Consider the following 24,500-nt stretch of genomic DNA (forward strand, 5'->3'; position numbering starts at 1 on the left):
TTATTTCGCATATATATATATATATATACATGTCGTGCCGAATAGGCAGAACTTGCAATCTTGGCTTAAATAGCAAGGCTCATCTTGCCATATAGGACAAGTGAAAATTTGTGTATGCAGTAATTTCGCCAAAATCATTCTGAACCTAACGAAAAAAAATATATTTCACTGTTTGTCTAGTATTAAATTATTGTAAACAAATCTAAAATATATTTAGTTGCGTTAGGCTAAAATAAATTTCGCTTGTTATAATAAGGTTAGGTAAGTTTTCTAAGTTCCTTTTGGTGCAAAATTATAAATTTTTACATCAACATTACTGAAAAAAATATATCTTTAAACGTATCAGAGAAATTTTTAGAAAGGACTTAATTTTAAATGAGTTCTTGCTAATTGACCAGTTTTACATATTCGGCACGACATTATATATATGACTCACGAAATCGTAATGACACGATTGCAAACAAACCATACCCCGGCCGGGATTGAACCCGCGGTCAGAGAGTCTCAAAACTGAACATCAAAATGGTATACAATACCGACAGGTTGTTAGGTAAGACACATATGCAACAGTTAGACAACTTTATTCCGAAACGTTTCGCCTACACAGTAGGCTTCTTCAGTCGAATACAGAAAGTAGGCAGGAACAGTAGAGATGTGAAGACGATGTAATCAGTCCATCACCCTTAAAGTCGTAGAATTTGAGGTTGTCAGTCCCTCGGCCTGGAGAAGTTCAGTTCCATAGTCAGGAACTATCTGAAGATCAAGCGACAGTGCGGAGACTTAAATACTGTCGGAAGGAGAGGTGCAGGGTAGTAGTAATAGTAGTAGTAGTAGTAGTAGTAGTAGTAGTAGTAGTGAGAGGCCACTGAGAGGTCATGTCCCTCTCAGATCCAACACTTCTCACTTGAAAAGCTTGTCCAAGGTGTTTTCTGTACCAAGATGCCACGTGTTGCAGTGTCTGACAAGATGAACTTCAAAATGGTATACAATACCGACAGGTTGTTAGGTAAGACACATGTATTTAAGTCTCCGCACTGTCGCTTGATCTTCAGATAGTTCCTGACTATGGAACTGAACTTCTCCAGGCCGAGGGACTGACAACCTCAAATTCTACGACTTTAAGGGTGATGGACTGATTACATCGTCTTCACATCTCTACTGTTCCTGCCTACTTTCTGTATTCGACTGAAGAAGCCTACTGTGTAGGCGAAACGTTTCGGAATAAAGTTGTCTAACTGTTGCATGTGTGTCTTACCTAACAACAGTCTCAAAACTCCAGACCGTCGCGTTAGCCACTAGAATCTTATTGTGGCTAGCTGGTCTAGTGGCTAACGGGACGGTCTGGAGTTTTAAGAGACTCTGACCGCGGGTTCAATCCCGGCCGGGGTATGGTTTGTTTGCAATCGTGTCATTACGATTTCGTGAGTCATGTTGACGGCAGTGAGGGGACTTGAGCTAGAGTTCATCACGGCCACGCTAGCTGGAGATTCGTCTGTAAAAACTTGCATTTGTGGTCACAGTGGTGCCTGTGCTAACCTTCCTATGGTGTAGAAATATACCTAGTTGGACGAATCTTATTTTGGCTAGCTGGTCCAGTGGCTAAGGCGACGGTCTGGAGTTTTGAGACTCTCTGACCGCGGGTTCAATCCCGGCCGGCGTATGGTTTACATATATATATATATATATATATATATATATATATATATATATATATATATATATATATATATATATATATATAATCTCCACGACACTCTAACCCACAGGACCATACAATCCTACAAGAACCATGCATCCAGCGGAGCTAGGTGTTGTACCGTGATCCGAAGACATACGATGGTGTTGAGGCCTCAAAGATAATTTCATTCTACTTCCCGTTTGGTGTACTAGCCTCCACAAACAGTGTACATCGTATTGTAACCACGAACGGGTGGTATTTATTCAATATTATTAAAGTGCTAGACTCATGGATTAAAATACACTCACTGGAAGAAGAAAATTTTAGGGAATTCTAACATTATATACCTTATTTGTTAGCTGGAAAAATATTAGTGAGGTAAAGAACAGAAATGATATTTGAGTTGCTCCGAATTTTTTTCTTTTTCTAATTTTCAATTATCATAGTAAAATATTTGTTATTCATTCTTTCATTTTTTATATGTAATACCTAGGAAAATAGTTATAAGGTTTGTAAAAGTTAAAAAAAAACACTTACCACATACTCTTTAAAAATAAGTTCACAAACTTCTATAAATTCTACGTAATTTTTCTAATTTTCATCTGAAACTCAGCGGTATAAAAACACACATCTGGGTACGTAAGCATCTGGAGACATAGCTACTTGGTGTTTATCTTACGTAGGAAAAACACACCTGGGAGAATCGTAGTCGAGGGGGTGAGTGTTGCGGAACCAGGTGACTGCGCCGACGTTGTCAGAATGGGTATTGACGATGCAAGTGAGTCGGATGGTTGACCCCTTCTGTATGTATACCTCAGCTGGGCCCTCGATCCTCGCCTGCTGCACTGGAACAAAGACATGCGTAACTTTTATTTAAAAATATGTAAAATTTTCGGTTGCTACACTATCACATTGCAACGAACATGATGCCTGAGGCACATATCAAAGTAAAAATGCTTGCAGTCAGTGCTCGTCTGGCATTTTTCAGAAATCTTAACAACGACTTATCATGGGGTACGGGAGTTATTTCTTGGGTAGCTTTAGGTAGAGATCGTTTTGATAAGGACCTGCCTCGTATGGGCCAGTAGGCCTTCTGCAGTGTTCCTACATTCTTATGTTCTTATGTTCTTATTTACGGCCCTACATGCATCAGGTCAGTCTTGGCAGATGCAGCACCAGCATGGAACCGTCATCTGTTAGGTTAAGTTAGGAAAATGCAGGACTTGTAGAGGTATGCAGCGAAACTAGTCTCAGAATATGTATACTAAAGAAAATGATTAAATGGCATTAGAGAATTGAAGAACCAGGGAAGACATGACAACGATATACAAAGTGCACAGCAAAATTTATAAGGTGAAAACGAACAGATTGTTTAAGAGGCATGAAAGTGGTACTGAGACAGTTCGTAGTTGAAGAGGTACAGGTCACTTTGTCCGACTTTTTTGGGTTATCCACGGTTCTCTACACATATACTGCTATGTATGATAATCTATGTAACTGAATTTGTGCATACCTGAATAAACTTACTTACTAAGAGTTACGAGAATATCAGGGAGAATTTATTTAGCTTTACTCTAGGAAGGAAGTGGGATGATTTAGACGAGAAATATTGAAAGCAGGATCCATACACAGTTTTACAGAATAAGTGATACACGACCAACGAGGATAAGAGTGAGTAAACCAACGTGACTGCAATTTCTCGAAGATAATGAAAAGCTAATTTTAGAAGTGATATACAGACCCTCAAACCTAGAAAGTGACCAAGGTAAATTTCTGTCGGACGAAACTGCTAAGACATCTAAAAACGAAAACGTAGCTTTGATTTGATTTCACCTAAGCCTAACTGAAGCATTTTGCCAAGAAATCTGGAGTCTAGAAAACTTCTAGAGGAAAAAACCTGCTTCACTTTATTGTAAATGGAGTGTTGACACTCACAAACTCTTGAAAAGAACCTTTCTGTTCAGTTCAGGATATATATCAAAGTACACAACCCAGGTGACCAGTAGCACCCTGATGCACCTCTAGCTGAAGGTGCGACAGGACGCAGAAAATAGGTACGACAAATATAAGTGAGATGGGTTGGATTTGAGCAAGACCTGTCTAGCATGGGCTAGTGTGCCTGCTTTGTAACTCTTCCATGTTCATTATTCGCCCACATGACGACGGATCCTAACATGGATTTTATTCTTTTAGCTAATCGTATGGACACACTGAAGCTATTAGACCTTCGCGGGGTTGTGCCGGTTATGGCACTTAAAGCAGCTTCTAGTAACTCCCAATTCTGTGGATAGTTTTTGCTGTTGACTTGTCGTGTCTTGCTAAACAACAATTTCCACATTTACCCACGTGTTGTACACAGCCGTCGTTATCATCTCGTTTAAAGGCGTTTCTGTGTTCACGAAATCTAATACTTAATGATCTAGCAGTTTCTCCCACATACTTCCTCTCACATCCTCCACTCGATATAATGTATATATATACTTACACTAGTCAAAAGTTCTCTCTTGTATTTCTGCTTCATGTTATGGATTGAAGATGAAGGGTTGATAGTTATTTTGATGGAATGATTGATAAATAGTTTAACCACATTAGCTGCCACTTTGGTTACCAGAAAAAAGTATGTATCAGGTGGCATTCTCTGCCGTTGTATTGAGGTTCGTTCTGTGAAATATACAGGGTGTTTACCTTAGCCTACCGCGTCTTGGCTCCAACGAATTTTTACGATTCATTATGGGTTATATAAAGAAGCTTAGATTATTGTTTATTATCGTAAAAACTTCTCTAGGCCTAGGTTGAGTCCTCTATGCAGTGCAGGTGTGACTTGGACCTGCCTAGCATGGGCCAGTAAGCCTGCTGCAGTGCTCTTTCTTTCTGATGTTCTTATTTGAAATCATACTGATTTGAAAAGTGGCATATTTTTGCAGTGAGGTATTGGTATTGTCTCTTCATTCTGTAAGAGATATGAGCTATGATGTGACAAGGGTTAGTCATGATAATGAGGCAAACATTACTAACTGGAATTGATAGAGTTGACTGGAATAGGCTGTATGAGAAACATGACACAGAAACACGAGAGTACAAATGGAAATTAATAACTCAGACGAGACCAGCCTTATGGTAGTCAGAAATTGGAATGATCTGAACAGGGTCAGGAGCTGAAACTTGACTTCTGCGACCACAACTAGATGTCAGGGACAGATGAGTTACGGGGATGTTAGGAAGCATTTCTTCACACTTAGAGTGGAGAGGAAGTGGAACGATCTGGAGTAGAGTGGTAGAAGCAGAATTCATACATAACTTTAAGGGTCTCGAATCAAGGAGAAAGTGAGTCCAGCAGAAGCGGAACCAGGAGCCGAAACTCAACCCCTGTAACTATATAGAGGTATATTAATGTAAGTACGCGCGCACACACACACACACACACACACACACACACACACACACACACACACAGACTTCACTATAACTCAAAGAGCAGGGAGAAGGAGGACCTAGCAACGATCAACGAAGAGGCGGAGCCAGGAGCTGCGAATCGACCCCTGCAACCACAAATAGGTAAGTACAAACAGGTTAGTACACTCACACACACACATTAACATGCATCATCGCATAAAATATAAAATCGTATAAAATTCGTCAAATAAACGATCGAATATACCAAAAGACACAAAAATATGAGAAAATACATGAAGTCATTTACGCTGTGTCGAGCTGGTCGTTGCTCTCAGGCTTGCGTAAATGTTGGTGAAAGAAATGACGCGGAGAAAACCCTGTAAGAGATTTAGCGATTTTAAGAGCTCTTATAAGCTGCTTGACATTTTCCCTTAATGAGAGACCAAACTCATTAAGCCACCAACCAATCAGAAACCGTAATCGCCTTACGTTAGCTCGGACAGACAAATAGAATAAAAATGACTACCTAAAAACATTATTGCAAGTAGTTCTAATTACCTCAACCATCCAATCCATTCTTATTGCAGTTATAAGTACTCTACCAAAAGCCTCGACTATCTCCCCCATCTATATGCGTCTGGTCATAAGCAAATCCTTTTCTTCATATGTTCGCGAAGTCCTCAAGAACAGGGTCACCCCGGTTGTGTTGTTTTCCTTCCAATACCTTGTATATAGACTCCTCGACAATTACTCTTAACTGCCAATCATTGACAAAGCTGCAAATTGTGTGAAAGTTATTCGTCATTAGCGCAATCTCTGCTAATTTAAATGGATATCATGCAATTTCTATAGATTCAAACCTACAATATTCTGAAGGACCACCTTCGACTGCATGGCAGTAGACAGACGCAAAATTTCCAGCCCAATAGATATATCTGTTGGAGGAACACTGAAGTGGTGACCTGTACTTAACTCTGTGAAGAAGTGTCTTGTGTGTTCCCGTGGACTGACCCAAGATGCCCTCCATCGAGCAACTTTACCAGCAACTTAAGGAAGAATTGAGGGCAGCGAAGATGGAGATACGGCGATTGACCGAGGAAAACAAGAGGATTCGTAGTAGTCCTCCTGTTTAGAGTCCTCAGGTCAAGAAGGGATCGTGGTCAGTGGCTGGACAGCAGGGGACGACGAAGTTGACGATCAAGAAGACGAATGGAAAGCCAGAAACGATGAAGAAGAAAGAGACTGCTGTGGAAACTCCTGTGGAAACCTCCAACGCATTCTCGGTGCTACCCGACGAATGTGAGTCGATTACTGGGATCGTCACGACGAACAACAAGGAAGGTAAGAATATTGTTGTTGTTGGGGATAGCCAGGTTAGATACATGGATAGGGCATTCTGCTTGAAGGACAGGAGTAGGAGACAGAGGGTATGCTTTCCTGGGGCTGGGATGGAGGACATTGTTAGCCGGCTTGACAACATCATGAACGGTAATGGGATCAATCCTATTATTTGCCTCAGTGCTGGAGGCAATGATGTAGGCAAGCGTAGAAGTGAGGATTTAGTTAGAAAGTTCAGGACAGCTATAGACATAATTAGGAAGAAGGGGGGGGCGCCCTGTTATATGTGGCATTTTGCCAAGAAGAGGTGTTGGTAATGAATAGTTGTCCAGAGCAATTGGTATTAATTGTTGGCTGGATAAACACTGTAAGGATAATGCAGTACCATTCATTGACAACTGGGACAACTTCTATGGCCAAAATGACATATATGCCAGGGATGGGGTTCACTTATCCAGGGCAGGTGTGGGTTTTCTTGCTAACTCGGTTGAGGGGGTTGTTAGGACTTTAAACTAGGATTAGTTAGAGGTATGGGTTTAGAAATGATAAATAATGAGTATGGATATATTGACTTATGCTCTGATATTAAGAATCTTAATAGTAACTGTCATGGAGTAACTCTGGGTAATGATGTAAAAACAAAGATGAATAGGAAAAATGTGCAGAAGAAAAAACATATGATGGTATTTTATGCTAACAGTCGAAGTGCAAGAAATAAAATTAATGAACTACGTTTGGTAGCATGTGCTGGGAACTTTGATATCATTGCATTAACTGAAACGTGGTATGATTTAAAGAGTCGGGATATGACTGCTGAGTGTAATATTCAGGGATTTAAGTTGTTCAATGTGGATAGATGTAATGGGAAGGAGGGAGGAGTTGCATTGTATGTTCGAGAAAATATTAATTATTGCATAAAAACAGGTATAAAAATAGATGGAGCAGTAACAGAGTCTGTTTGGGTAGAGTTCGTGGAGGGTCAAGAAAAACTAATTCTAGGTGTAATATACCGACCTCCAGGCTTGGATCACGATAGAGGGAGACTTCTTTGGGACGAAATTGTTAGGGCTTCTGGACACAGTAACATAGTCATAGTAGGGGACTTTAACTTTAGTCAAATTGACTGGAATTCTTTGACAGGTAATCTAGAGTCCAGTGACTTTATGGAAACAGTTCAGGACTGTTTTCTGAAACAGAGCGTAACTGAGCCTACCAGGGGTGATAATTTGCTAGACCTAGTCTTGTCAAATAAGGAAACACTCGTGAATAATCTGGAGATCAATGAAGAGCTTGGCGCAAGTGATCACAAATCCATCACTTTTAGCATTAATTGGGAATGCAAGAATAATGATAATACAGTAAAAATCCCTGATTTTCGTTCTGCCGATTATAATGGACTTAGGGAACATCTGTCTAATCTTGATTGGGGTTATCTAGCTAATGATTTTATTGACGATAATCATACTTATGAATATGAAGGTATCTGCTTTTATGATTGTTTTCTTAATAATGTACACAGTGTCCAGAGTATATACCTTCCCCAGAGAGAAATTAGGTCTAATAATAATGATCCCAAATGGGTTAACAGGAGGCTAAAGCATCTATTAGGGGAGAAAAGGGGAATTTATAGGCGCATCAGAAGAGGAGAGGTTAACCTTACTGACCAATATGTTCAGCTTAAAAGAGAAGTAAAAAAGGCGATTAGAAAGGCTAAACGTGACTATGAAATTAGAGTTGCTAATGAATCAAAGACTAATCCAAAGGGGTTCTTTCAAGTGTATAGGACGAAGGTGAAGGAAAAAGTAGGACCTCTGAAAACTGGGAATGGACAGCTGACGGATAATGAACTGGAAATGTGTTCCTTATTTAATGACTATTTTTTGACAGTTTTTACACAGGAAGATGTAAATGAGATTCCAGTAATTAACAATTATTTAGTTCCTGATGAATTTAAGTTAACTAATATTACTGTCACGAGGGACATGGTTATTAAACAGATAGACAAACTGAAACAAAATAAGTCCAAGGGACCCGATGAGTTGTTTTCAAGGGTACTTAAGGAATGCAAGATGGAGCTTAGTCAGCCATTAACGAGTGTATTCAATGCGTCCATCCTTACCAGTGTTGTGCCAGAGTTGTGGAAGATGGCTAATGTGGTTCCTATATTCAAATCAGGGGATAAGTCCACTCCTTCAAATTACCGTCCAATAAGCCTGACATCTATAGTGGGCAAGTTATTAGAATCAATTATAGCTGACATTATCAGAAGTCACCTTGAAGAGCATAACTTGATAAATGAATCTCAGCATGGATTCACGAGAGGTCGTTCCTGCCTGACAAACTTACTGACGTTCTTCAATAGAACATTTGAGGCAGTTGACAGTGATAGGGAGTATGATATTGTTTATTAGGATTTTAGTAAGGCCTTCGACAGAGTACCTCACAAGAGACTCTTAAGAAAAGTGGCAGCTCATGGTATAGGAGGTAAAGTTCTAGCATGGATTGAGGCATGGCTTACCAATAGAAAGCAGAGAGTTACCATTAATGGAGTGAAATCTGAATGGGGATTAGTCACTAGTGGCGTTCCACAAGGATCAGTTTTAGGCCCTCTCCTGTTCATAATTTACATTAATGACCTTGATGAAGAGATTACTAGTGACATGAGTAAGTTTGCTGATGATACAAAGATAGGCCGTATAATTCACTCTGAGGAGGATATCAATGAACTCCAGGACGATTTGAACAAATTAATGTCTTGGTCTGAAAAATGGCAGATGAAGTTTAATGTGGATAAGTGTAAGGTACTTGCCCTTGGTAATGAAAATAACCCTCGAAGCTATAATCTAGGTGAAGTAGAGCTTGGTCATACAGAATGTGAAAAAGACTTGGGAGTCATGGTAAGCAGAAATCTAAAGCCAAGACAGCAGTGCCTTAGTGTGCGCAACAAGGCCAACAGATTACTTGGATTTATCTCAAGAAGTATAAGTAACAGAAGTCCAAAAGTTATTTTACAGCTCTATACATCACTAGTGAGGCCTCATTTAGATTATGCTGCTCAGTTTTGGTCCCCTTACTACAGGATGGACATAGACTCATTAGAGAACATACAGAGAAGAATGACTAAAATGATTTACTGTGTAAGGAACCTCCCGTATGAAGATAGACTTAAAGCCTTAAATCTCCACTCTCTGGAGAGGCGTAGAATGAGGGGAGATATCATTGAAGTGTATAAGTGGATGACAGGCATAAACAAGGGAGATATTAATAAAGTACTGAGGGTGTCGAACCAGGTAAGAACAAGAAATAATGGATATAAGTTGGATAAATTTAGATTTAGAAAGGACATAGGTAAGTACTGGTTTTCTAACAGAGTTGTAGATGCGTGGAACAGTCTTCCCAGTGGGGTGATAGAGGCTAGGACCTTGGGTAGCTTTAAGAAGAGACTGGACAAATATATGAGTGGGAGGGGCTGGGTTTGATTTGTGTCATGGGGTACGGGAGTTATTTCTTGGGTAGCTTTAGGTAGATGTCGTTTTGATAAGGACCTGCCTCGTATGGGCCAGTAGGCCTTCTGCAGTGTTCCTCCGAAGTCCGAAGTCTGCATTACAGGTTGAAACCCTCCCCGCTTGTCTTTTACACCAACCAAAATTGAAAGGAGCCCCTCCCTATTTACAATCCACATCCAACACCATGGGTAGGAACCCTCTGTAGTTTCACTCCTTAACCATCAGGGACAACAAAAAAAATTAGGCTAGAACCCATGACAAACGTGTCATCCACTGGACCACAAACGTGTCATCCACTGGACCACAAGCGTGTCATCCACTGGACCAAAAGCGTATCATCCACTGGACCATACCGCCATAAAAAGACGTATCCAACCAGGTATATTTCTAAACACTAGAGAAACGTGGAGCCCACCGTGACCACTGTTGTAGATTTCTACAGACGAATCTCACAAAAGGCATGACTGTGGTGTGCTCAGGCTCAAGCCTCCTCAAAGCCGCCATCATGACTCACGACACAGCCTTGCTGATGTTAGATTCGACTGTAAAAAAATCCATGGGTTCAAGTCCTACCCATTCTGTGATTTCCCTATTGTTGTGTAATTACTATTTTGGTTTAGAAAGACACGTAAGCAAACACTATAACATATTTATTAGAAAACGTTTCGGTCCTGGGACCTTGATCACTTCTAACAGTAGAATACTCAAGATTGATGGACTGAACACATCGACTCAAGGTTGAGGGACTGACTACCTCATTCTCCTCCTGTTCTTCAAATTTATCCTACGTATGGACTGATGAAGCCACTGTGTGGCGAAACGTTTCCTCAATAAAGATACCCAAGAGTTGCACATGTGTCTAATTTATCAAAGCTTTAAGTCTATCTTCATACGGGAGGTTCCTTACACAGTAAATCATTTTAGTCATTCTTCTCTGTATGTTCTCTAATGAGTCTATATCCATCCTGTAGCAAGGGGACCAAAACTGAGCAGTATAATCTAAATGAGGTCTCACTAGTGATGTATAGAGCTGCAAAATAACTTTTGGACTTCTGTTACTTATACTTCTTGAGATAAATCCAAGTAATCTGTTGGCCTTGTTGCGCATACTAAGGCACTGCTGCCTTGGCTTTAGATTTCTGCTTGTAAAGTAAAAGGACACAAGTGCAACTAATGTGACATTTATTGTGGCAACGTTTCGCTCTCCAGGAGCTTTATCAAACCATTACAAACAATGGTACCTCACTAGTATTCACCTCACTCTGAGCCTTTATATACCCTCTGTGTCCATGTATTGTTTGTAATGGTTCGATAAAGCTCCTGGAGAGCGAAACGTTGCCACAATAAATGTCACATTAGTTGCACTTGTGTCCTTTTACTTTACATATTGTCGGTAATTCTACCAACTTTATTACAGATTTCTGCTTACCATGACTCCCAAGTCCTTTTCACATTCTGTATGATCAAGCTCTACTTCACCTAGATTATAGCTTCGAGGGTTATTTTCATTACCAAGGGCAAGTACCTTACACTTATCCACCCCCAAGTCCTTTTCGCAATCTGTATGGCTAAGTTCTACATCATTTAACTTATAAGTGCTAGGGTTATGGACACTCCCGAGCTTCAGAACCTTGCATTTATCTACACTGAACTGCATCTGCCACTTTTTTGACCAAGAATATAGTTTGTTTAAATCCTCCTGAAGTTCCCTAACGTCTACATTTGAATCAATTGTCCTACCTATCTTTGTGTCATCGGCGAATTTGCTCATATCACTAGTAATTCCCTCATCAAGGTCATTGATATATATTATAAACAACAACGGGCCCAAGACTGATCCCTGTGGAACGCCACTTGTTACAGATCCCCACTCGGATTTAACCCAATTTATGGACACTCTCTGCTTCCTGTCTGTGAGCCTTGGCTCGATCCATGAGAGCACTTTTCCCCCAATGCCATGAGCTGCCACTTTCTTTAACAGTCTTTGGTGCGGAACTCTATCAAAAGCCTTACTAAAATCTAAGTAAATAATATCAAACTCTTTATCGTGGATAACAGCCTCAAAAGCTTTACTGAAGAAAGTTAATAAATTAGTTAGACAAGACCGGCCTCTTGTGAATCCATGCTGAGTATCATTAATCAAGCTATGCTTATCGAGATGGCTTCTTATAATCTCAGCTATAACTGACTCTAGTAATTTGCCTACAATTGAGGTCAGGCTTATGGGGCGGTAATTTGACGGTAACGACTTGTCCCCTGTTTTAAAAATAGGAATTACATTATTCATCTTCCACATATCAGACACTACACCTGTTTGAAGAGATAAATTAAAAATATTAGTTAATGGTTCACAGAGTTCCATTTTGCATTCCATAATAACCCTTGAAAAAACCTCATCAGGACCCGGCGACTTAATTTGCTTCAGCCTGTCTATCTGCTTCACAACCATTTCACTAGTGACTGTGATGTTATTAATTTATCTTCTTCTAGCCTACTACAAAAATTAATTACTGGAATATTGTTAGTGTCTTCCTGTGTAAAAGCCGAGAGAAAATAATTATTTAAAATCGAGCACATTTCATTCTCTTTGTCAGTAAGATGCCCATAGTTATTTTTAAGGGGACCTATCATATCTCTAACTTTTGTTCTATAGACCTGGAAAAAACTTTTTGGGTTAGTTTTAGAATCCCTAGCAACTTTAATTTCATAGTCCCTTTTAGCTTTTCTTATACCCTTTTTAATGTTCCTCTTAATGTCAATATACTGATTCATAAGATGACCCTCACCTCTTTTGATACGTCTATAAATTCCTTTCTTATGCCCTAGTAGATATTTGAGCCTTTTATTCATCCATTTTGGGTCATTTCTATTTGATCTAATTTCTTTATACGGGATAAACGTTCTTTGAGTAGCATGTATAGTGTTCAGAAAACTGTCATATTGATAGCTCTCTTCGTTACCCCAGTCAACAGATGATAAGTGTTCTCTAAGCCCATCATAATCTGCTAAGCGAAAATCTGGGACTGTTACTGAGTTATCGCTACTATCGTACTTCCATTCAATGCTAAATGTAATTGATTTGTGGTCGCTAGCACCCAGTTCCTCTGAAATTTCTAAATTATTAACAAGGGATTCATTGTTTGCCAGAACTAAGTCAAGCAGATCATTTCCCCTTGTAGGTTCTGTCACAAACTGCTTCCAAAAACAATCCTGAACTACTTCTAAGAAGTCATATGATTCTAAATTCCCAGTCAAGAAATTCCAATCAATATGACTAAAGTTAAAGTCTCCTTGAATTACTACATTATCGTGCCTTGTGGCCTTAACAATTTCCTCCCATAGTAGTCTCCCTTGGTCCCTATCTAAGTTTGGGGGACGGTATATCACTCCTAAAATCAGTTTTTCATGCCCCTCTGAAAATTCTATCCAAACAGACTCTGTATGTGTTACTTCAGACTTAATACCCGTTTTTATGCAACAGTTCAAGCGATCTCGGACATACAATGCCACCCCACCCCCCTTCCCGATACTTCTATCTACTTGGAACAATTTAAAACCCTGAATGTGACATTCCCCAGGCATGTATTTATCCAACCTATTTTTAAAACTACACGAGGTCTTAGCTTCTATGACGGTACTCGGGAGTTTGTTCCACTCATCCACAACTCTATTACCAAACCAGTGCTTTCCTATGTCCTTCCCGAATCTGAATTTTTCCAACTTCAAACCATTGCTACAAGTCCTGTCTTGGCTGGATATTTTCAACACGCTATTTACTTCCCCTTTATTAATTGCTGTTTTCCATTTATACACTTCAATCATATCCCCCCTAATTCTACGCCTTTCTAGCGAGTGCAGATTCAGGACCCTCAGTCTATCCTCATAAGGAAGATTTCTGATACATGGGATCAACTTTGTCATCCTCCTCTGTACGTTTTCTAGTGCGTTTATATCCATCCTGTAATATGGTGACCAGAACTGTGCAGCATAATCTAAATGAGGCCTAACCAAGGATATATAGAGTTGAAGAACAACCTGAGAACTTCTATTATTTATACTTCTTGATATGAAGCCAAGGATTCTGTTAGCTTTGTTGCGAACACTTATGCTCTGTTGTCTTGGTCTCATATTACTGCTAACCAGAACTCCTAAATCATTTTCGCAATCAGTAGTATTAAGATCTACACCATTCAGTTTATAAGTGGCATGGTTATTGTCCTATCCAACATTTAGCACTTCGCATTTGTTTATATTAAACTGCATCTGCCACTTCTCCGACCACTGCATCAGTCTATTCAAACCATCCTGGAGTGCACTAATGCACTGTTTTGGTGTCATCAGCAAATTTGCTTATGTCGCTATTTATTCCCTAATCTATATCGTTTATGTAAATTGTGAACAACAAGGGGCCCAACACTGGCCCTTGTGGAACACTGCTTGTGACGTGCCCCCATTCTGATTTCTCCCCATTTATGCAAACTCTTTGCTGCCTATGTGTCAACCATGCCTCTACCCAGGACAAAATTTCTCCTCCTATTCCGCTTGCCTTAAGTTTCCTCGAAAGTCTCTGATGTGGAACTCTATCGAAAGCCTTACTGAAGTCCATATACACAATATCATATTCATTACCATGATCTACCTCCTCAAACACCTTAGCGAGAAAAGTTGATAAATTCGTAAGACAGGAAAGTCCCTTAGTAAAACCGTGTTGAGATTCATTTATCAATTTATGCCTTTCAAGATGGCTACGAATTACCTCGGCAATTATTGATTCCATAAATTTTCCCACTATGGAGGTAAGGCTTATTGGTCTATAGTTCGAAGCTAAGGACCTGTCACCTGCCTTGTAAATAAGTACGTATTACATTTGTCATTTTCCACTTATCAGGCACTATGCCAGTTTGTAGTGATATGCTGAAAAGATAAACCGAAGGTTTGCAAAGTTCCTCTTTACATTCCTTTGAAACCTTTGCAAACAATTCATCAGGACCTGGGGATTTGTTAGGTTTTAATTTCTCTATTTGTCTGAGGACCATGTCACTAGTTACTGCAATCGTGCATAGTTTATTATCGTCCTGTTCTACATAATTTATTTCTGGAATTTCGCTAGTATCTTCCTGACTAATAACTGAAAGGAAGTAAGAATTGAAAATTTCACACATATCCCTATTACTGTCAGTGATCTGACCTGAGTTACTCTTAAGTGGGCCTATCTTGTCTCTAGTCTTACTTCTGTATACCTGAAAGAACACTTTTGGGTTAGTCTTCGAATCCCTTGCGACCTTAGCCTCATAATCCCTTTTTTTATTTTCTTATTAATTTTTTTTTATTTCTCTCTTTAATTGAATATATTGATTTTTTAACTGCCCATCCCATCTTTTGATAAGCGTAAAAATGCCTCTCTTTTGACCAGTGAGAAGTTTAATCTATTGTTCATCCATTTGGGATAGTTTTTGTTAGATCTAATTTCCCTACTCGGAACAAAAGTTGATTGAGCAGGTAGAAATATACTCAGAAAAAGTTATATTGGCAGCCAACACCACCTACCTGACCTATAGTCAGATCATCCCAATTAAGCCCACCCAGGTAATTTTTCAGTCCCATGAAATCAGCCAATCGAAAGTCTGGGACAGAGACTTGATTGCAGTTTACTGGGTAATTCCATAATATATAGAAACTAAGTGATTTGTGATCACTTTCCCCAAGTTCATTGTTAACCTCAAGATTATTAATTAGTGAATCTTTGTTGGCAAGAACCAAGTCAAGCAGATTGTTTCCTCTAGTTGGTTATGGCACAAACTGTTTTAAAAAGCAATCCTGAACTGTATCAAGAAAGTCATATGACTCAAAATTTCCTGTAAAATTGTTCCAATCAGTTTGTCTAAAGTTAAAATCCCCCAATAACACAACATTTTCATATATAGACGTCTTATGAATTTCGCCCCATAGCAGATCTGGGGGCCTATATATCACACCCAAAATTAACTTTTCATACCCCTCGAGAAACTGTAGCCAAACAGATTCTGTGTCCGATGTTTCTATTCTTATATCATGTCTAACACAACAATTTAAATTATCTCTGACATACATCACCACTCCATCACCCTTCCTGTTGACCCTATCAGCGTAGAATAGTTTATAACCCTTTATGCTGCATTCAGAAGGCATTTCTCTATCCTTCAAGTTGAACCAGGTCTCAGTTATAGCAATAATATCTATATTACCTGCACTTTCGAGTAATCTTAGCTCATCTGCCTTATTTCTTAGACTCCTACTATTTTAAGGGAGCTAGTCACTCGTTGCCCTCTACTATCTCTCTTTGTTGATCAGTTGCTTTGCCTTTATTAGGAACTTTAATTTGAATATTGTCTTTTAAACATATCTCTGAGGTGTCCTGGTAATATCTGATGTTTCCAACAATAATACTGCAGCCTGATTGTTTCCCACAAACACCCATGCCTCTATAATCTATCAGTTTAAAATCCTAGGCAAGGCATCAATTACCCCCTCAATCGAATTGGCTAATGCAACCACTCCTACCCCCAGAGAGATGAACCCCTTCCCTTGCATACATATCATGTTTGCCATAGAATTTGTCCCAGTTATCAATGAATGGGATTGCAAGTTCCTTGCAGTACCTGTCTAGCCAGCAGTTTATACCAATTGCCCTAGACATCCATTCATTGCCCACTCCCCTTCTAGGCAAGATGCTACATATGATAGGGATCCTTCCCTTAGACCTGATTACTTCTGTGGCTGACCTGTACTTATCCAGTAGCTCCTGTCATTTCCACCAGCACTAAGATAATGGGCTTGATCTCATTACCTGACATAATATTATCCAACCTGCTGACTATGTCACCAACACCAGCTCCTGGGAGGCACACTCTCTGTCCGACTTTTCTATCTCTGTTACAAAAAGCACGGTCCATATATCTTACCTGAGAGTCTCCCACAATCAGAATATTCTTACCTTGATTAGCAGGGGAGTCAGAGGTACCTTTAACCTCACTAACCACTGAAGTACACTCGTCTTGGAGAACAGAGAATCGATTTCCTACCTTCACATCTTCTTTATTAACCTACCTTCCTTCCTTCCTGAACTGTGAACCACTTGCCACTTAATTAAAGCGGCTGCCACTCTCACTGGTGGTAAGCATTTCCTCTTTACCAGCACCAGCTATCTCACACTCACTCTCAAACACATCTAGGCGAAGCTTCAGCCTCGTATTTTCCTCCTGAAGAAGTAGAACCTCCTTCTTCAACACTTTAACCTGAGATTCTAAAACACTACAACAAGCCATGGTGCTTGGTAACACCCCACGCTAATACCCAGACAGCTCAGGACAGGTATGACCACACGTGGCCACTGACCTCAGAGTACTCAAGAAGGGAAAAAACTTTCGAATTTACCTTCAACATCCCAAAACGTTGGTTGGATTCTCCCAAATTTTCTTCCTCATCGAACAGGATGGGTAAAGTTCATTATTCCATACTTTTCGTATCGTATATTTTGGATAACTGGAAAGCCTCCCTACGTACCTTCCGTATGCAGTATGAGAAGTGCCTTTAATGGTTAATAAGATGGATAAAGAACCATACTACATATTTTCCACACACAACATAATGGATAAGACCTACCATGATTAACATCCACATTCGGCATGATAAATGGGGACCTCCATACTTATTTTCCTCATATAGAATACTTGGTGGGGCCCTCCGTGCTTACCTTCCACACCCAGCAGGATGGGCAAGGAGATTTTGGGGCTCGTGGAGACCTGACACTCGTACACACCAGCGTCTCTGAAAGTAACGGGGATGATCTCTAGGTCCCACTGCTCCGTGTCCGGCGGGTGGTACACCTGGGGGTAAAAATGAAAGCAGTGAGAGGAGGAAGAATGAAGATAGAAGAGTGGATGAGAAGGCATAAATTAGTGGGGAAAGAAAGGGATAAAACTAGGTTTTGGGAAAAGGGAGTTACGTTCCAGCGAGAGAGTAAGTCAAAGGTGATGGAGGGAACACGAGATACAGCTTATATTGTATTTAGGAGTGTGGGTTATTTAGAAATGTTGGAGGCTCCATTCTGAACTGCGGACGGAAAATGAGAACGGCGGCAGTGTAGAAGAGGAGCATGGGAAATGAAAGGAAGATGAGTGTGGTAAAGGAGTAAGATGCTGGAGATGAAAAGTTTCATTGGAAAGGAGGGGGATGAGAGGGAATAATGTTAGAGTGGTAAGACAGTGATAAAGTAGTATGGAACTGCAATGGAAAGTAGAATAAGGTGGAAGGAATGGGACAGGGAGGCAAGAGAGGTGAAAAAGGATGATGATGTATGAAAAATAATGATTTTTCTATAGCAATTACATCCGTCACTTGATAGGAGATGGCCATTCATGTGAACACCTGCGGCGAGTGTCGCAGTAATTGGAACACTTACTACAAGTGTCACAAAGAACACCTGTTGCGTGAGTCACAGCGAACACTTGTAAGCAGAGACCAATAACTGCGATCAAACCATACCCCCGGCCGGGATTGAACCCGCGGTCATAGAGTCTCAAAACTCCAGCCCGTCGCGTTAGCCACTAGACCAGCTAACCACAATAAGATTCATCCAACTAGGTATATTTCTACACCATAGGAAGATTAGCACAGGCACCACTGTGACCACAAATGCAAGTTTTTACAGACGAATCTCCAGCTAGCGTGGCCGTGACGAACTCAAGTCCCTTCACTGCCGTCAACATGACTCAAGAAATCGTAATGACACGATTGCAAACAAACCATACCCCCGGCCGGGATTGAACCCGCGGTTTGTTTGCAATCGTGTCATTACGATTTCTTGAGTCAACCAATAACTGCGTATTAAATTATTACGAATACATTCATTTGCATTCGCGGGAACTGCATACGTTATATATGTCTCTGATCAATGCCCTTTTGCAAGGTAGTGGAAAAAAGTAGACATGGGAAATTTTAATGTAGGATGTCTTTGACAGAAAAGTAAGTTCCTTGCAGCAACTTAAAGAGTGAGATATACCTTGAACTTCGATTCTGAGAATAAGGTATACATTGAAATAAAACTGTGGTCTGTACCTTAAAGCATAACATAGAAGTATACCCTGAGGCATGAGAAAGAGAATGATTTAGGGAGTGGGTTGTACCTCGAAGCATTCCTCAAAGCGTGAATATGACACACTGAGGTACAGTATACTTGGAAGCTTGGTTAAAAGACCGAGGAATACCTTGAAGCGATCGTCGGTGGTGTAGGTGAAGATACCGACTGTCAGGATATGCAGGTCACGCTGCCTGATCCACGATACCTGTCGCAAGTAATCCGAGAAATGAAAAAGATGAAGGCTATCAGAGAAAATATGTAGGGTAATATTTACTTCGCACATTTCTAATTTTAATTTGTTATGAATATGGGTAAGACGGATCGTCCTTAAGTACCATGGATAATAGACATTTATACGAATTTTAACTTGGATCTGCAACAACATTAAGGATCTACTCACATCTTTGTTGCCGAGGTGAAGAACGCGACAGGGAAGTGTGGCTTTGTGGCCCACTACAGCCGTCACGTTGCTGGGAGAGACGTCACCGAAGTAAGCAGTGTGTGTGTTAGGCTGACCCCAGGTGATTTCTGGCTCACTGAAGTCACTCTCCCCTCCTGCAACGTGACCACACCTTGTGTTACTTGTATTTTACTGTAGTCACCAATTCACAAACCTAATCAAACTTAAAGCAAGCGTAGCAGCGATAGTCACAATAGCCTTTACAGCAGCAATATTTCAGCAATAGCTACAACATTAATAGTCACAGTAGTAACAACAATCACTGTGGCAGCTCTTACTACGACGGCAATATTCATAACAGTAGCAGCATCAGTCACAGAACTAGATACACAGCAACATTCACAACAGTAGCTACTGCAGCAACAGTTGCATTAACAGCTACAGCAGCAGCAACAGACACAACAGCAACAGCTACAGCATCAACAGTCACAGTAACAGCTATAGCAAAAGTCACAGCAGTAGCAACTACAGCAGCAACATTCACAGTGGCAGAAGCAACAGTCACACAAGCAGCTACAATAGAAGTATTCACAGCAGCAGCAATCACAGTAGCAGCTACAGCAAGCAGTCACAGTAGCAGCTACAGCAAGCAGTCACAGTAGCAGCTACAGCAAGCAGTCACAGTAGTAGCTACAGCAGCAGCAGGAGCAGCAGCAAAGATCACTGCTTTTGCTAAAACATCAACAATCACAGTAGCAATTACAGCACCATCAACAGCCACAGCAGCAGCTACAGAACAGTCACAACAGCGGTAACAGCAACAGTCACAGCAACAGCTACAGAACAGTCACAACAGCGGTTATAGCCATAGTCACAGCAGCAGCTACAGCAACAGTCACAGCAGAAACAGTGATTTACAGAAGCAGTTACGGCAGCAATATTCACAGCAGAGTAATTCACAGCAGCAGCTATACCATCAGTCACAGTAACAGCACCTACAACAGCAAAGTTCACAGCAGCAGCCCCAATAGTCACACCAGCAATTAAAGCAGCAAACTTCACAGCAGTAGCTATAACAGCAAGTTACTTTAGCAGACACAGCAGCAATAAGAGCTACAACAGCAACTACAGCATCATCAGTCATACTAGAAGCTACAAGAGGCAAAGCAGCAGCAAGTATAGTAGCAACATTCACAGCTGTAGAAGCAACAGTCACAGTAGCAGGTACAGCAGCATGAGCAAGTCACTGTAGCACATACAGCACTATGAGCAAGTCACTGTAGCAGCTACAACAATAATCAAAGCAGCAGGAACTACAACAATAAATCTAAATAAATGGTTCATAGAACCGACGAGTTGATAGACACATGTGCAACACCTAAGGTAAATTTATTCCTCAAAGATACCCAAGTGTTGCACATGTGTTTAACTTATCAACTTGCCGGTTCTCTGAACCATTTACCTACATTCCTGTCAGACACAGCAACACCTTGGAATCTTAGTACAGGGAATTCTTCACTTGCCTAAGCTTTAGGCATGACCTACTTCCACATTTGGATTTGTCCACCGTCATTCCACCTAGGACTGCTTCACCTCACCTGTTTACAGTATATAAGCCACTTCTTCACGCATATCCTGTGTTCTTTTCAAGACTGATGGACTGATTAGAGCGACTCAAGGCTGAGGGACTGACTACCTCAAACGCCACCTGTTTTTCACCATTCCTCTTTATATGGATTGATGAAGGCACTGTGGTGAAACGTTTCTCCAGTAAAGATACCCAAGTGTTGTACAACAACAAAATTCATAGAACCAGCAACAACAGTCACAGTACCAGCTACACCAACAGTCACAACAACAGCGCCTGCAACAACAGCAACAGTAGCAGCAGTAATAATCACATCAGCAGCTCTTCCAGCAATATTCACAATAGCAGCGTCAAGTCACAGCAGCACCTAGAACTAGAGCAGCAACATTCGCAGCAAAAGCAACAGCAACTGCAGTAACTACAATAACTACAACAACAGCAATACTCAGAGCGGCAGCAGCAGCAACGGTCACAGAAGCAGATAAACAAGCAAGGCTCACAGCAGCAGCTACAGTAACAACAGTCACAGTACCAGCTACAGCAGCAACAGTCACAGTACCAGCTACAGCAGTAACAGTCACAGTACCAGCTACAACAGTCACAGTACCAGCTACAGCAGTAACAGTCACAGCACCAGCTACAGCAGCAAGACACAATACCAGCTACAGCAGTAGTAACAGCCACAACAGCAGCAACTACATCAACAACATTCAAAGCAGCAGCTTCAGTCGCTAAGTCAGCTACACCAACAAAGAACAGAATTTTTTATTCAATAATGATAATTTATATTTTTTCAAGATATAATTTCAGTTCTGTTATTTATATGCGTATTAACACAGAAATTTTAATTAAATATATTAAAAAAGGCCTCATGCACTTGTGCAACTTTCATTTATGCAGTGAGTGTAATAGTTTTATTAATGCTAATATTTTACTTTTTACAATGAAATATGGAAAGTTCAATATAAGACAAAAGTTCAGATGGTTTTACTATGAAGTTTAACAATAATGGTCACAGCAGCAACAGCAGCCAAAGCCACAGTGGTCAAGACAGCACTAGTCAGCGTAATTGCAGGTAGGATCAGCAGTAACAGCATCCACAGTTGATGAAGGAGCAGCTGCCTGAGTAGTTGACGGAACAGCAGCAGTAGATGCAGAATTGGTAGCTGCAGCAGAAGCTGAAACTATAGCAGCAGTAATCACAGCAGCAGCAGTAACAGGAGTAAGAGCATCAACAGCAGCAGCAATTACAGGAACATCAAGAACATCAGCAGGAGCGGCAGAGGCAGTCGCTTATAAGTGATTTGCGAACTCAAAAACTGGCATCAGGTGTGCTGGACAAGTCACCGAGAGTCGTGTATGTCATGAAACTTAGAGTAAGGTCCTACTAGAATATTCCCTTTAATTCTTTTGATGAGAAACTCTCAACATTTGCATTTAAATTAAAATTGCCGGCTTCTGATGATTTATAATGTGAGTTTTATTTGAAACTGAAGTGCATGCTGTAAAAAAAATAACGTGAAAGTTATATATTTTTACAATGAATACTGTCATTAGTTCAGGTATTCCTTTAAGCTAAATATGGAATGCATAGATAATATCATTCTTAATATTGATTTAATCTTCGCATTAATACTTGTTTGTTCACCTTTCTTATAATACTGATCTATAAAATTCCAGATTCGTTGTATACATTATCTAAATTTGCATTTAAAAGTACACACGGTACGGTTGGGGTTTGAACCCACTGTGAGCAAGTCGTAAAACTCCAGGCCAGTGCGTAAGCCACTAGGCAGCTGGCTAGAGTATGGTAAATGAAATGTTAATCACAGCTACCATTTGGATAGCTTACCAAGGTCAACACAACTGAGACGACCTTGGCTGGCTTTCTCACTTCAAAACCCAAAATTTTCTCGTGCAAAGTTGAAAGTTTCGGGGATCTGCTTAACCACTGCGTTGCCAAACGGGTCCTTACTGTTTATTTTAATTAATTTATACGTTTTTAATGGTTTACGTAACCTAACTTTTCCTGGCTTAACCTAATGCAAGGTAACCTAACATGACCATATTTAATTATAATAATTATTATAATCATGGGGAGCGCTAAACCCGTAGAATTATACAGCGCATTTGGGGGCGAGGGGATGGAAGGTATTCAGGCTTAATTCAGGAAATTGGAGCACAGATCCAGTTCCCTAGATCAAGAGCTCCTCACCATTGTCAAGGAACCTCCCTTGAGAGGGACAATGCTTCAGATAATAATGAAGCTCTATGGAAGAAAGGAAAAATTTACTGAGACGTTTAACTTGGACATTAAGTTTTTTCAAGTCTATAGAGCTCATTGTAAGAAGTTGGAGTCTACCTGGAGGGTACTCCGGGGGTTAACGCCCTCGTGGCTCGGTCTATGACCAGGCCTCGCGCTGGATCAGGGCTTGATCAACCAGGCTGTTACTGCAGCCCGCACGAAACTCAACATACTGACCACAGCCTGGCTGGTCGAGCACTGACTTAAAAGTGTATGTCCAGCTTCTTGAAAATAGCCAGGGTCTATTGGTAAGCCCCCTTATGTATGCTGGGAGACAGCTGAACAGTCTTGGGCCTCTGACACTTGTTTTATCTCCTAAAGTACTCATGTCACCACTGCTTTTCATTGGATGGATGTTGCACAGCCTGCCGAGTTATTTCCTTTCGTAGGTAGTTATTTCCGTGTACAGATTTGGAACTAGTCCCTCTAGGATTTTTCAGGTATAAATTATGCATCTTTCTCTCCTGCATTCCAATGAGTGAAGGTTAAGGGACTTCAAACATTCCCAGTAATTTAGGTGCTTGACTGTGTTTATACATGCGGTGAAAGTTATCTCTACATTCTCTAGATTTGCAATTCCGCCTGCCTTGAAAGGGGCCGTTAGTGTACAGCAGTATTCCAGCATAGAACGAAGAAGTGATTTAAAGTGAATCATTCGGGTTTGGCATCCCTTGTTTTGAAGGTTCTCATTATCTATCCTATCATTTTCCTAGAAGGTGTGATAGAGACATTGTGATCTTCGAAAAGGAGATTCTCTGACATTATTACTCCCTAGTCCTTCACATTAGTTTTTCGCTCTATCGTGTGGTTAGAATTTGCTTTATATACAGTTTTTATTTCCTCACGTTTTCCATAGTGAACTAATTGGAATTTGTCCTCGTTGAGCTTAATACTGTTTTCTGTGGCTTATTTGAAGACTTTGTTTACATAGGCTTGGAGATTTGCAGTCCTCAATATTACACTGTCAAACAAATTCTAGTATTGTCAGCAAAGGAAGACACGATGCTATGGTTTACACCTCTGTCTATATCAGATATGAGGATGAGGAAGAGGATGGTAGCGAGTACTGTACCTTGTGGAACAGAGATTTTAACTGTAATTTTCTCTGGCTTTTCTCTGTTTACTTTTGCTCCTTGTGCTCGTTTGGTTAGAAAATTAAAAATCCATGTACCCA

At 40.4% G+C, this 24,500-nt stretch overlaps 1 protein-coding gene across 1 annotated transcript in view; it reads right to left on the reverse strand.

The window, feature by feature from the left end:
- Nucleotides 1–24,500, reverse strand: part of LOC128692416 (kin of IRRE-like protein 1) — a 210,038-nt gene that overhangs the window by 57,428 nt on the left and 128,110 nt on the right. The window contains exons 2-5 of the mRNA XM_053781588.2: nt 19,434–19,588; nt 19,161–19,238; nt 17,648–17,780; nt 2,373–2,523 (exon numbers count right to left, since the gene is read on the reverse strand). Coding sequence (XP_053637563.2) covers nt 2,373–2,523; nt 17,648–17,780; nt 19,161–19,238; nt 19,434–19,588 — 517 coding nt within the window. The remainder of the gene's footprint in view (nt 1–2,372; nt 2,524–17,647; nt 17,781–19,160; nt 19,239–19,433; nt 19,589–24,500) is intronic.

The sequence above is a fragment of the Cherax quadricarinatus genome, chromosome 53 (assembly GCF_038502225.1).
Source record: "Cherax quadricarinatus isolate ZL_2023a chromosome 53, ASM3850222v1, whole genome shotgun sequence".
In the NCBI taxonomy this organism is placed as follows: Eukaryota; Metazoa; Arthropoda; class Malacostraca; order Decapoda; family Parastacidae; genus Cherax; species Cherax quadricarinatus.